Source organism: Aythya marila, assembly GCF_965140915.1.
Source record: "Aythya marila genome assembly, chromosome: Z".
Lineage (NCBI taxonomy): Eukaryota > Metazoa > Chordata > Aves > Anseriformes > Anatidae > Aythya > Aythya marila.
The window spans coordinates 54,568,232-54,581,397 of NC_139080.1; the positions used below are offsets into that span (position 1 = coordinate 54,568,232).

Below are 13,166 nucleotides of genomic sequence, written 5' to 3' on the forward strand. Positions count from 1 at the left end.
TAATACTGTCTTGCTTTGTATGATAATGTTGTATGATCCTAACTGCTGAGATTCAGGAGTGCTGTGCCCAACCCTGGAATGTCAGTGAATTATTCATAGTTATTTTTTAACTTTGACATGCTGCATTTTTTTTCTGCTGGTACATAAGTTCACAAATTGACCCAGGCAGGTTCTTTAATGGTTCTTTCCAAAGTTCTGGGGCAACGTCTTGGGGAAATGGGCTCTTCTGTTAAGTACATCTGCACAGCCTCAGCACCGATAATACTGGCTTTGGGGAATGCCTTAATGCAACTGGAATTGACTGTAGCCAAATTGAATCACAATTGGAGTTTAAAGTGTTAAAAAATACTAGTTACGATTCTAAGATACAGATGAAGGAGGAGGAATAAATAATACTCCATATCAATTAAAGCAAAGATTGAATCCAAGTGGTCTCTTTGTGTTCACCCAATTGTCTCTGTGCTGTTCTCCCTCGTGTGACTATGGATGCTGATGTGCTTGATGTATTGAACTGCATAGGAAATAGTTTCATTCCTCCAACCAAATTATGATCTGTCTTACGTCTTTCAAAGCAGATACTCCTGTGGCAGAGTAGTTACTGTTCCAGTATTCTCCTGCTGGATTAATTAATGTAGACTACATGGTGGTTCAATGTATACATTATATGGAGTTCTTTATTTTATATCGTCAGACACAAATGTACTTGCTATATGATAACATACAGAATTAGTATACACAGCTTGCTTCTGGCCCAGGATTTAGTGAATTAACAAGTCGTTTCGGAGTGACTATATGTCAAGCCTTAGATTTTAATAACATTCAACTCTTTGAAATTGTTCTTGGGATAAACGGACAAGCAAAGACAGTTTGAGACAGTGTGCAAGGAGGACTGAAAGCAGTAAACAGATTTCTCAGCTAGTATCTTTGCTGGCTTGTTTTCTGGAGGGAAGCATATAAGAACCCATATGCTTTAGTAAGTAAGCTGGGTACAGAAGAGAGTAAGGAAGAATTTACCAGTACATTGTGCAAACGTTTTCTTAGAGGTATTGGGTGCTTTACTATAAAGCTTTTGTAAGCCAGAGGGAAGCATGGTTCTTCTATGCCAGGATCACTCTGCAAATAGGTTTCATATATTCTTATGAGTTCATATTTACGTATATACACACACACACACACAGAGTGTGTGTGTGTATATATATATATATACACACACATATATACAAAACTTAAATTTACTTAACTAACACGCAAAATTGTTCTAACTAATCCATAGCACCTAGAGTATTCAGAAATTAGAACTCGTTATGTCCTGCTGGCTCTGATAGTTGTTCCCTTGTCAGGTTACACAGGTAAGTTAAGTTTGGACACTTCAAGGAACTTTGAAGTTCCTAGAATGTGGTAGTCACAACTCTGTGATTTTTTTCTCTGAGGCTTGAAAAATCCATCTGGGATTGATTTTCAACTTTACTCGCTAGAAAGAATTGAATAACCTTCTGATTAAAGTTGTTACGTGGCTATTAGGAAATAAAGGGACAATCGTTTCAGGCTGTTTTTCTTCAAATCTTTATCAAAACAACTGTTTCAGAGACAACTTTGTGTTCCTGTGGCATGGCATTTAAACAGACTGGTTTATACTTAAATGCTTACCTTGCTGGTGCATTGTATAGTAAAGTATTTGGGTTAGAAATAAGAAAGTCCAAACTCCTACTCAAGAAACAGAATTAGTCTCCTTGAAGCCTAAGATGAAGTTTAGAAATAAAAGGTCTAATAATTCTGTAAGAAAAACTGTTCCTGAACATGCTCAGTGTTGCAAGTGCTCATTTTTTTTGCATACCGCAAAATGCAAAAAATAGATGTATTATTATGATTTTTAAAAAGACGTGAATAGGAGAATCACTGAAACTGAAAGCTTCAGGGAGGGGAGGGAAGAACAAACCACATACCTATTTAAAAGCAGTTTCACTTCTAGGAGTGCTCTAAAATGACAAGTGAATGTTTTACTAAGTGTTTCTGTCCTCAGAGAAACATCAAGGCTAATTATTTCAGGAGTGTGAAACTGATACCTAAAGCATTATTTTATATATATATATATACATATATATATGTATGTATGTACATAAAATTAAGGTTGCATGAGTCAGCAGTTGATGATTGAAATCTGATCTGCAAACTCCATTAAGGAACTTAATCAATTGCATAGTCTAAAATTCCACTTCAGTTATCAGTTCCTGAATTAAATATTTCTGCCTTATCTCTCTGTAGGCTCTGGGCTGTATCCTGTATTTACTCTGCTTTAGGCAACATCCTTTTGAAGATGGAGCTAAACTTCGCATAGTCAATGGAAAATACACTATTCCACAAAATGACACCCGCTATTCTGTGTTTCATGATCTCATCAGTAAGTTGATAGTGTTACTAGCTTGGTGGTCTCAATGGATGTATCTTAGTATTTGTGTTATATTCCTGGAATTAAGTGTTGTCAATCTCTGCATAATCATGTGATGATGGAAAAGTTAACTGTAACAACTTTTCATTGCATTCAAAATTTTAATCCAAATTCAGAAAACTTAAACTTTAAATAAAACGTATTTTTTAACCATGTCACCTGTCTTGTTTAGTGTTTGAATCATTCCATAGGAGTGATTAGTGTTTTGATGAATTCTTTGAATTTTCTTTCGAAATACTTATTTCTTTCAATTCATATAGGTTGCCAAAAGCTTTGATTACAGTACCAGAACTTTGGCTACAAATCCAACATTATTAAATTGTTGTCAAAAAATAAATCCAACATTGCTTCTGAGGTTGGTCATTAATAGACTCCTAAAGTATATGCTATGAAATATTCTTGACCATAAATGGTGTTAGTTGTATCACTTAACAACAGTGATACTTGAATATGGATTTAGTGGCTGCTCCACACTGTTTCACATGTTTGAGTGCTCATATTGCTTTAGAGTGCACTGAAGAAAGTACTGATGTTTGCTGAAAGAAGAGCTCTAAAGGGTATCTGTTTTATTGCCTGAATCATGATTTTTTAGGCTCTTCCTTGAAAGTGAACCCAGAGGAGAGATTGTCAATCACTGAACTAGTGAATCAACTGCAGGAGATTGCAGCAGCTAGGAATGTGAACCCTAAATCCCCCATCACAGAGGTAAAGGAATCTCATAAAGGAGTATTATTGATTAGGTCTCCTTCCTTTCTCTCCTTTTTTATCCAATGTGAGTTTAGTAACAAATGTCAGAGCAGGTCCCATGTTCCTTAGTCTTTTGAAAACTTCACAATTTTATAATTCATTTGAATTGATCAACATTACCTGTATAGTCTTTGAAAATGTGCTTTTATAATTCAGAGCTTATGTGACATTAGAGTAAACTAATTATAGTTCTTACTGCTTAATGAAAAAATGTCACGATCTTGGGTCATTCCTTTGTAAGTAAGTGCTCTATTTTACATGCTGCATTTAATAATCATTAACTTGCACAGGAAAATCTAATACATGAGGACTCTGCCTACATTGACTGGAAACCCACTTATTTGTCTCCAGTTTGATTAATATACACAATATTGAAACTGAATGAATTGCTATACTTGACCTTCCTGGCTTTCTCACAGATTGCATGCTTGTTCTCACCAAGTTATACTGTGTAAATTACTGTTACAAGTTGGCTAAGTGAGCAAGAAAATCATCACAGTATTGATCTCCACAGCTCCTGGAACAAAATGGAGGCTATGGGAACAATGCTCAGCCTCGGGTGTCTGTAACATCAGTTTCACAGAGCTCCAAGCCTGCAGGACAGCTCAATAACATGTACAATGCAGGTATGTGCAGAAGGAAATATCTTGTTTTTGGAAAAAAAAATAAGTCACTTTAGGATTTTAGACATTTATGTGGCTACTTTGAATTTACATTGCTGTTTCTAACCTTCTTCCTTTTTCTCAGGGTTTGGTTGTATGTTGATAATGCAAATGTGAATTTCTCAAATTTGTTGCTAAAGATAACATTTACTTTCTTGTGTAGAACAATTGAAACTAAAATGCGTTATTGACTTGTAGATGGGTAAGAAGTTCTGATAATGAATTAATTGATGAGAGTAACTGACAGAATAAGAAATAGTATTTCTAAGAATAAGAGCTACAGTGAAAGTAAACAAAAATATTTTACTTTAAACCTCAAACTTTCCAGTTCAGTGAGGCATATGATATTTTGAAATGTTCAGTGTAAAGTGAGAATTTGTAAAGTTAAATTTAACTGCTGAAAATCTTCTCAGAAGTGCTGGATTATAACAAAAACCTTGATATGTTGTGGCACAAGTTAGCAAAATTGGTTCATATCTTGAGGTCTTGCACAACATTGGATCTCTAATGTAGGAAGATGACACTTGTCTCTTTTCCAAGCAGAACTACTTAGCATTATATATGATATGACCAAAAGCAGCCATTCTGTGTCTTTTTGCATAACTTTATGCTAAAACAGGCTTGTTAATCTAGGTGTTGAGGTAGTCCAACCAAAATCAATCCTAAAATAAAATTTTTTGACAACCTCAAGAAGGTAAAAAGCAGAAGCCTAAGCTCATTTATGGGTAGTCAAGTCATTGCATTCAGAAGCACCATAGCTGATGCTGCCTTGAGTCCAGCTAATTAAGGGATGATTATGCAGAGTTGTGCCAGAGGAACCAGAGGAACTTTACTGATGAGAAGTTGTGTTAGCATCTGAAGAAAAGCAGTAGTTAGGCTAACAGCACTTAATTGAATCAACCAAAGCATGTCTTCAAAATGACACAATTAAAAGCTCATGTACCCGTTCTATAAAAGTAGGTATTCCAGGGTTCACTCAATTGGAAATATTTGTACTTCATATAGCAAAGAAAATAAAAAGCTAATGGGCTTACTTGCATCTAATTTCTTAATGAAAGGCAGTTTCTGCAACTATCTTACATCAAGTATGAGTATGTTGCTTAACATTACAATTAATGTAGAAGAAGTCAAGGGAGTATTTCATACTGTATTCAGTTTTCCTTCCAGTTTGGTGGTACTTGCTTTATATTATGTATGCTGAATTGTCAGTAAGAGGGTATTAAAGCTCAAGAGGAAATTTAAAAAATTGGGTAATATTTATTTGCAGTAATTTTGTCTGTATATGAATTGCTGAATAGGAATCTAGCTTCCAAATAGGAGTATAATCAAAAGGCTGTCTGGCCATCTGTTTTGTGCGGGATTGAGTACTCTTTGTATACTATCATGCTAACAAATAGATGTTTCTAGCTGAGATTTTGGGCTTAAAATGTAACTTAATTATGCCTGCACAGGCTATGTGAAATGCCTTACTTTTATGAATCTTTTACTGTTTTCTCTTAAATGTGAGTAGTCAACTAAGCAATCTGTTATGTAGTTTACCAATAGCTCTTGATCATGCAGAGGTCATTCTTTTCATAGGCCATCATTAAGGAAAGCTTTTGAACTGTGAGCCTTACAACAAAGTTTAGCCTGTATATACTTCCATCTTTGTAGGCAACTTGCTTTAAAATGGAGCCTATTCCAGGATATGACTTAAAGTACAGTTACTTCTGTTTGACTACTCTAGGCCTGACTGTTGCAGAGTGTGACCAGACTTACGGAGGGTTCTTTGATATTCTGAGAGGAGGAACAGAACGGTTTTTCACAAATATTAAGGATACGTCTTCTAAAGTTATCCAGTCTGTGGCCAAGTGAGTAAAAATAAACTGTGCTGGTAAGAGCTCTAAATGAAGGCTCAAGAGCTTATTGTAGAAATAGTCAAATTCAGCATTGTTTTCTAAATATGAACTCTAATAGCTAATAGTTAGCACTGAGACTTTATGAATTATTATTTCTACCATAGCTTTTGTATTAATATGTTTTAGAAATATAGACAGGCTTTCCCCCCAGCATAAGTGCTGCATTTCCTGCTGTTGTCTGCTGTTTTACACATGCTGAAAACCTGGGAGAGATGAGTGGGGAGGGGCTGGAGCAGGGAGGAGTGGTATAGAAATAAGGTTATCATGGGTCAAAAACAAACAAACAAACAAAAAAACAACAAAACTATACGATGTGTCAATGAATAAAGAAGGAATAATGAAAGATAGAGTAGTGTTAGTTAAAGGGAATGGAGGGGAGAGAAACTGCAGGGAAATGGTGCATTGGCTCTTCTGTCCAGTTTAGTTTGCAGTTGTCATCCAGTGTCCTCTTTCATTCTGTCAAATATGGGTGATTGAATGGAGAGACTTTAGGCAAAATGAGTGGTTCTGCACTTTGTCTCCTTTGCCCTGAATTACATAGAAGAATACTTTCCTCCCTGGATGTGTATGTTCTCAGAGTATTAGTGTAGTGTTGTTTCTAATGATTCTTTTCACTCCCACTAAAAATGGTTTTCACTGCCTCTATATGATTGGTCATCAAAGTATGGATTCATACATTTTTGAACTTATAATCAAGTTTGATACAGTGTGAAAACTTTTTCTTAATTCTAGGAAGAGAGGAAGGTAAGTCAATAGGATAATAGAAGTACAACAACTGTACTTTGTCCTTTACTGTAGGGTTTGTAGCCCTTTAATTGGAAATACCATACTTGAAGTCTTTTTCTTGTAACTGCTTTTCTGTCAGGTGTAGTCTGTTTATTGTACTGCTCTAAACTGTTTGTAATGATCAGAGAACTCGGGTCTGTGGAACTTGCACCTCTGTAGCTACTTTGAGTGTGTTTTTCTTTGTTTGTTCTTATGTTTAGTCTGTTTAAACTTCTCATGTATGGCTTAAAAAGGCTAGGTCCTCTGTTTTTAAAGGTCAGAAAAGCTATGTAGCTTTGATCTGTCCTTACAAGCCTTCCACAGATAAAAGCAATTGGCACAACATCAAATTTTTTTTTGGAGAACTACACTGACTCGAGAGAAGAGTGGGAGGTGTACAAGGGGAGTGAACTGTCGCATGATGAAAAACAGTGAGTTCTCAGCAGCATAGCAGAACTGCAGGAATTCTGTGTATGAAGTATTATGATGAGCTGCTTTTAACTTTTCAGCAACCGTTCCCCATTTTAGTTCTTTGGCACATGCTGTCTTACAGACCTCTGTTCTTTATCTCCTTGCACCTGCTACCTTTTGTGGAACTGATCTTCCTCTGACCGTCTGTTCAGCCTTGCTTTTGTTGCTTATATGGTGTCTTTTTGAAGAAAATTTCTGTGTGATAATGGTTATATTCTGCCAATTCCTTGCCTTTAGCAGCTCTACTACTTAAAAACGTGAAGGTACTAAATTCCTTGTCTTAAATTCTGCTATTTTGCATTAATTTTGAAGTTTAACAGAGAAATGACTTTTCCTTAGTGATAGTCCTTATTCGTTTTTTCCTTTGACAAAGTTAAAAAATTATAAAGCTTTAAGCTGTCATTCTTGTGCCTTTGTTTTTACTCTTTCACTCTAGTATTTTGATTGTACACTGCATGCTTCTGCACTATTCTTGCACTCCACTTCTTGTGCTGTTGTCTCCACATGACTTTCTGTATTGTGCCTCCAGTTACATCCGAAGAAGTTTCTCTTCCTGTGCTTGCAAGCAGTTTATTCCTTAATGGCCACTGGATGTTTGATTACTTTCTGAATTTCATCTTGTGCTGCTCTCCTCTTTTCCCAGGGGTGAGGGATAAGAGCTCTCTACAGGTGACCTTTCAGGATGGAATGCCTCATGCTGACTTCTCACCTTATTTTTATTTCTTACCTGACTGGTTTGTGGGGCTTTCTGCGTTGTGTGTTTTCATTTGGTTCCATAATAAAAGTAGCATGCAAGCAGTAAAATAGTAACTGTATATTCAAACTCATCTGGCAGCTTCTGATGTATAGAACAGTGAGTACTTAATGGTCAGAGATGCTGGTCAGTTCACATGCTCTTCTCTCTCTGAAATTATTTGTTAGAGAATTGTGATTGCCCAAATAAGTTTTGCATCTTAGTTACAGTGTTCATTTTGAATTGCTAGTTACTGTACTGTTGCTGAACTATATCCTTGGCACTTTAGTTAGAATCAAGTTTTCAACTTTTTTTAATTTTTATTTTATTTTTTACAATTTTGGAAGAGTATGATTGAGATGGAAGCTCTTGTGCCCTGCCCAAAACCAGGGTCACTTAGGCCTTAAATCACAATGAGACACAAGCTGCTGAAGTTCTCTAAACTGCTTCAGACTTAATCCGGTATGATTTACTTTGTTATAGTGTCTGAGCCGCTGTCAGGGATCTGAGTGCTGTTGGAGATATTTCTGTGCATGTCTTGTGGAAATCAATAAATATTCTTAGTCAGGAAAAAGCTCTTCACTTTTCCATCTCATTTGCATTACTCACAGAAGGTCATATGTGGTTATTCACTAGAATTGAGTAACTTGAGAGCACAGGTTGGGGTGGGGTTTTTACACTTAACAGTTGTAAGTGCTAAGATATTCAAATTAGATCATAGACTCATAGAATGGTTTGAGTTCAAAGGGACCTCATGGATCATCCAGTTCCAGCCCCCCTGCCATAGACGGTGATGCCACCCACTAGATCAGCATGCTCAGGGCCTCATCTAACCTGGCAGATAACCAACCATTGGTCTCTTCTAGCTAAAGGGGGATAAAATGCTTCCATGTCCTGTGAGAAACTGAGAGAGGATCATCAGAGTATCATCAGACAGTGTCTGTAAATGTGCCACGACTTAATGGCAAGCTGTCACTTTTGCTTTAAATTGTCTAAACATTAAATACCAAGTGTAATCATGAGGAGATGGGTTCCTCTCCAATGTTTTGGACTGGGCTGATTAAATACAGATTGATGTCTAAGGTGACTCATGCACCTTAAAGGGAATGTGAGGTTGTCAAATATATTAAAGCTCTGCACTAGTAAAAACAAATATTGCTCTTATGGAGAACTGTCTTGATACAACTGCATTTTTTTTCCTGTTTTCCATGTGAATTTGTTCATTGGTTTTGGGAAAGAAAGAAAAGGAGGGAATGCATCAAGTACATGGATGTGCTAGTGAGAATCAGTTACTTCAATACTTGTTTTCCATATGATGTTTAATCAATACTCAAAGAAAACCTTTTCCACTTGGAATTCATCAGCGCTCTTTAGTGGCCCTTAATGCTGCAAGTTTCATTCTCTGAGTCTGTATTCCATTTCACTGGAATGGCAGCACATGAATTAGTGTGAGCAATATTTAATGTTTTACAAGACCTATGTGGTCTGAAGTTCTTTAGCATTTACACACTCACCGTGCTTCTGAGAGTCTTACCACTAGGCTTGTGCATTCTTAAACTTCTTGTACTTTAACTGTGCTAAAATGCTAATCCATTCTTTGTGTCTGCTGTAGGACATAGCTGTTTTCTGTCAGGGTCATTCTCTGCCCTCACAAACTTGTGTTGTGGCTACAGCTTACAGAATAAAGGATTAAATAATGCCTTTTCTACTACTGATTGCATCCTTGACTACCTTTATAAAACTCTTCAATAAACATGAGAAGCAGGCATTCTGGATAAACTAAAATGTCTCTTCCTTGAAATGCATTTTCCAACTCCTTGTGTTGGGGTCTGTCATCTAGTTAGAATCAGAGAGAGGCTTGGGATGGAAGGTACCTGATATTGAAACCTGGTATGGAATTCCTGGTATGGAATTTGCATTCTGCACAACTTATGGTTTGTTTTTTTTTTTTTTATTTTTATTTTTTTATTTTATTTTTTTATTTTTATTTTTAACTTTGTCAAACTTGTCTCTTCTGTTGAAGAGATTATGATCTAAAAATGCAAGAACAATTAGCTGTCTTTTATTGTTAGCTTCCTTTGCTTCTAAGGTAATTTTGTTTCTCGATGCTGCATTAATGTTTTATTTGATAAATCTTAACGTTGCATTGGGTAGCTGAATGATTAATTCAGTTTTACAAAGCAAAACTAAGTAAGTGGAAGCAGATTGTTGTGAGTTTCAGTGCTGCATTTCTTCTTGGCCTGTAAGAAAATAAGCATCAGCAGTGGTGGTACTTAGCTAATGAATAGGTGTTTTATTGTGAGTGTAGAAATGTGTGGAGAAAGATTGTTTAGTGTTAGAGCATTATTTGACTAAAGAGTGCTTTGCGTTCTTACTTTTTAGCTATACCAATTCATCTGTTTTTTTTTTTTATTCTTTCTTTCCCATCTTCAGGTGATAGCAACACACGGTAACTGCTCATCCAAAATTTTGTGCTGTATGCTAACTAGCTTTATTTTAAAATTGCATATTTTTTTAACTTAATTTGCTGGAATGATGTTTTGTTTAATATTAAGTATCACTATTAAATGCAACTGTTTTGACAGAACTAGTATTGCCAACCCTTTCCACAATGAGAAGTCTCTAACATTTAATTACAACTTCTGAATTTTTTCAGATAGTTGTACTGCAAAATTAGAATTTATGTTTTATTTGCTATATTTTGCTTTAGGTATCTCACTATAAAAGCTTTGCCTGCTGTTATCGGAAAAGGATAGCATAATTTTTCCATTTACCTTTAATTGAAGCCTTTAAAAAGCCTAAAAAATATGGATTTTTTTCAAACCAGAAACCCTACATGCAATGTCGGGTTGTCATGCAAAAACGTTGTTGCACTCATCACCTGCTGGCAACATTGCTATGTAAATGAAATGTCCTGATGTTAGTAGCATGAAAGGAAAAACCTCAGTCCTGGTATTTTATTACAGGGTTGTGTCTTGTAACAGGGTTATGTCTTGAAATGTATAGGAAATGCATATCACCATGTGTGTGAAAAGTGGACTGAAAAATTGTGTGTCTATTTTGTCTTCCTGAAAATTAAAGGAATCTTATTTGCCAGTCTGAAGTGAAACACTCCAGTAAAAAGAGTATCTTGTGTTCCATTGTTAATACTGAATTAGATCTCAAGTCCTCAGAATAAAGCTTAAGGAACATGGAACGTGGAATAGGAATTTGAGGAAAGTCACACATTTTAAGAGACTTTTGTTGATTCTGCAGTTTGCATAGCAGTTACATTTTAATTAAGACAGCAGAACCATTCTGAAGCTTTTTTCAGTTGCAACAGGCATACAGATTTTTTCCTGCAAAATAGCAAGCTTTTCTTGGCTGTGATGTTATTGTCATACCAAATAACACTTTTTCAGTAAGTGCTTTAGCTTTAATGTGCATGGGGCTTTTCTGCAAGTGCGTGTAGTGAGAGCCATGCTCCTAGTAATGTTGCATTTTAATTTAGACAAATGTAAAAATCAAAGATATATAGACTAGTGTTTTTAGTAAACAGGTTAGTATCTGAAAATATTCCCTAATGAATGTAAAGACATTTTTTTGTTTTTCTTTTTATAGATCTGTGCATTCATTTCACACTGTTGTTTAACCTGTAGTAATGTTGAAGACATAATAGATCTTTGTTCTCAGGCTATCATATTAGGTGGTTCTTTGTCTTGATACTAAAAAAAGTCGAAGTCGTTAGAATGATCTGCATGTTTTCTTGCTTAAAGCTGGTGGGTGTAAGTGACAGAATTTGACACTTCTCAATCATAAATGACTGTGTTCATCACTAGTAAGAATTTATAATTGGCTCTGAGTATAATTTTCTCCCTTAATCAGTTTGGCTGAGGAAGTTAAATATTTCCAGAATTGCAAAGAAGTTTGAAATAGACAAAATGGCCAAACACTGTCTAGACTGAGTTTTCAGTGCTTTGTCTAGTAAGGCTCTCAAAATTCCTTGTAGTGACTTCAATTTATCTTGAGACCTTGGATCATTTTTCATTGTTAGGACAAGGACTATGCCAGTCCATATAAACATTCTTTCATGTAATTGCCTTCAAAGGAATTGTTCTTACCTCACCTAAAATCGTCCTCCCAGTCCTTGTAAATTCAATCTTTCAATCAATCCCTCCAGGCTCTTTTGTATTTAATAGCAAGCCATAAGGAATCAAAGAAATAATGTTTTCTCTTAATGTTTTGAAAATGAGTGCAGTATTCTAAGTCTTCTCTTTCAGCGTCTTGAAATTTTGTAGTAATTCTAGAACACCTGGTTTTGATAATGCATTTACATTGTTTAAATATGCATCATACTGTGGTGAACTTTTGATATTCTGGAGTTATGCTACTAATTTCAGTTAGGTATCTAACCCAAATTCTGTAGGTGATATTTGTTCTTGCTTTGCCAGTCAGGAGTGCAGGCCTGTTGGATCTGACCCAAGGGTGTTGGGTTTATGCTGGAGTCTTTCAGTCTTTCTGAGGCTTTTTCATCCTGCTACATAGCAACTACCCTGGAAAGAAAAAATATCAGTCATTTTAAAATACTAAGTTGTTGGCATAATGTAGGTGATTAAGCAGAGATGGAAGGAATTGAACTAAACAAAAAAAAACCTTCACAATTATATAGAAATGAATAGTAATTGCTCACTTTGAAAATTCACTTCCAAAATGCCCAGAGGAATGATTTCAATTTATAAATTCAATGAATATACAGTAAATTTAAGCTGAAATCTATGAAGACAGGCAGAGGGAGTTGGGGTTGTTCAGCCTGGAGAAGAAGTCTCTGTGCAGACCTTACAGCAGCCTTCCAGAGCCTAAAAGGGGTCTACAGGAAAGGTGGGGAGGGACTCTTTGTCAGGGGGTTTATATAACATCTATAATGTTATATATAACATTAATTTATATAACATCTATATATTTATATAACATGTTTTAAATAACATCTTTGTAGTGATAGGGCAAGGGGTTATGGCTTTAACCTAAAAGAGGGAAAGTTTAGCTACTGGGGAGAAATTCTTCCTATAAAAAAGATGGAGAGCGACTTTTTACATGAGCAGATAGTTCTAGGACCTGGGCAAACTGTTTTAACCTAAAAGAGGGTAGATTTAGATTAGATATAAGGAAGAAATTCTTTACTCAGAGGGTGGTGAGGCACTGGAACAGGTTGCTCAGAGAAGCTGTGGATGCCTCATCCCTGGAGGTGTTCAAGGCCAGGCTGAATGGGTCCTTTAGATGGAAGAAATAAAAGGTTATTCTTTGTAGTGAGTGGAGGCTAAGACCTGAATTTCTGAATCTATGTCTCAAATGCTTCTGCTTCCCAGTACTAACTCCAATGTGTTCTGTTTCAGTTATGCAAAAGGAGACTTGGATATATCATACATCACTTCCAGAATTGCAGGTATGATTACTACGTCTCTCGATCA

The 13,166-nt window shown here is 35.9% G+C and overlaps 1 protein-coding gene across 4 annotated transcripts in view; it reads left to right on the forward strand.

Annotated features, from left to right (window-relative positions):
- The window catches only part of GAK (cyclin G associated kinase), a 72,848-nt gene that overhangs the window by 21,975 nt on the left and 37,707 nt on the right, over positions 1-13,166 (forward strand). For all 4 annotated transcript variants that reach the window (XM_082784216.1, XM_082784217.1, XM_082784218.1 and 1 more), the window contains exons 8-12: positions 2,263-2,398; positions 3,039-3,151; positions 3,708-3,819; positions 5,582-5,705; positions 13,092-13,141. In XM_082784216.1, the coding sequence (XP_082640342.1) occupies positions 2,263-2,398; positions 3,039-3,151; positions 3,708-3,819; positions 5,582-5,705; positions 13,092-13,141 (535 nt within the window). The remainder of the gene's footprint in view (positions 1-2,262; positions 2,399-3,038; positions 3,152-3,707; positions 3,820-5,581; positions 5,706-13,091; positions 13,142-13,166) is intronic.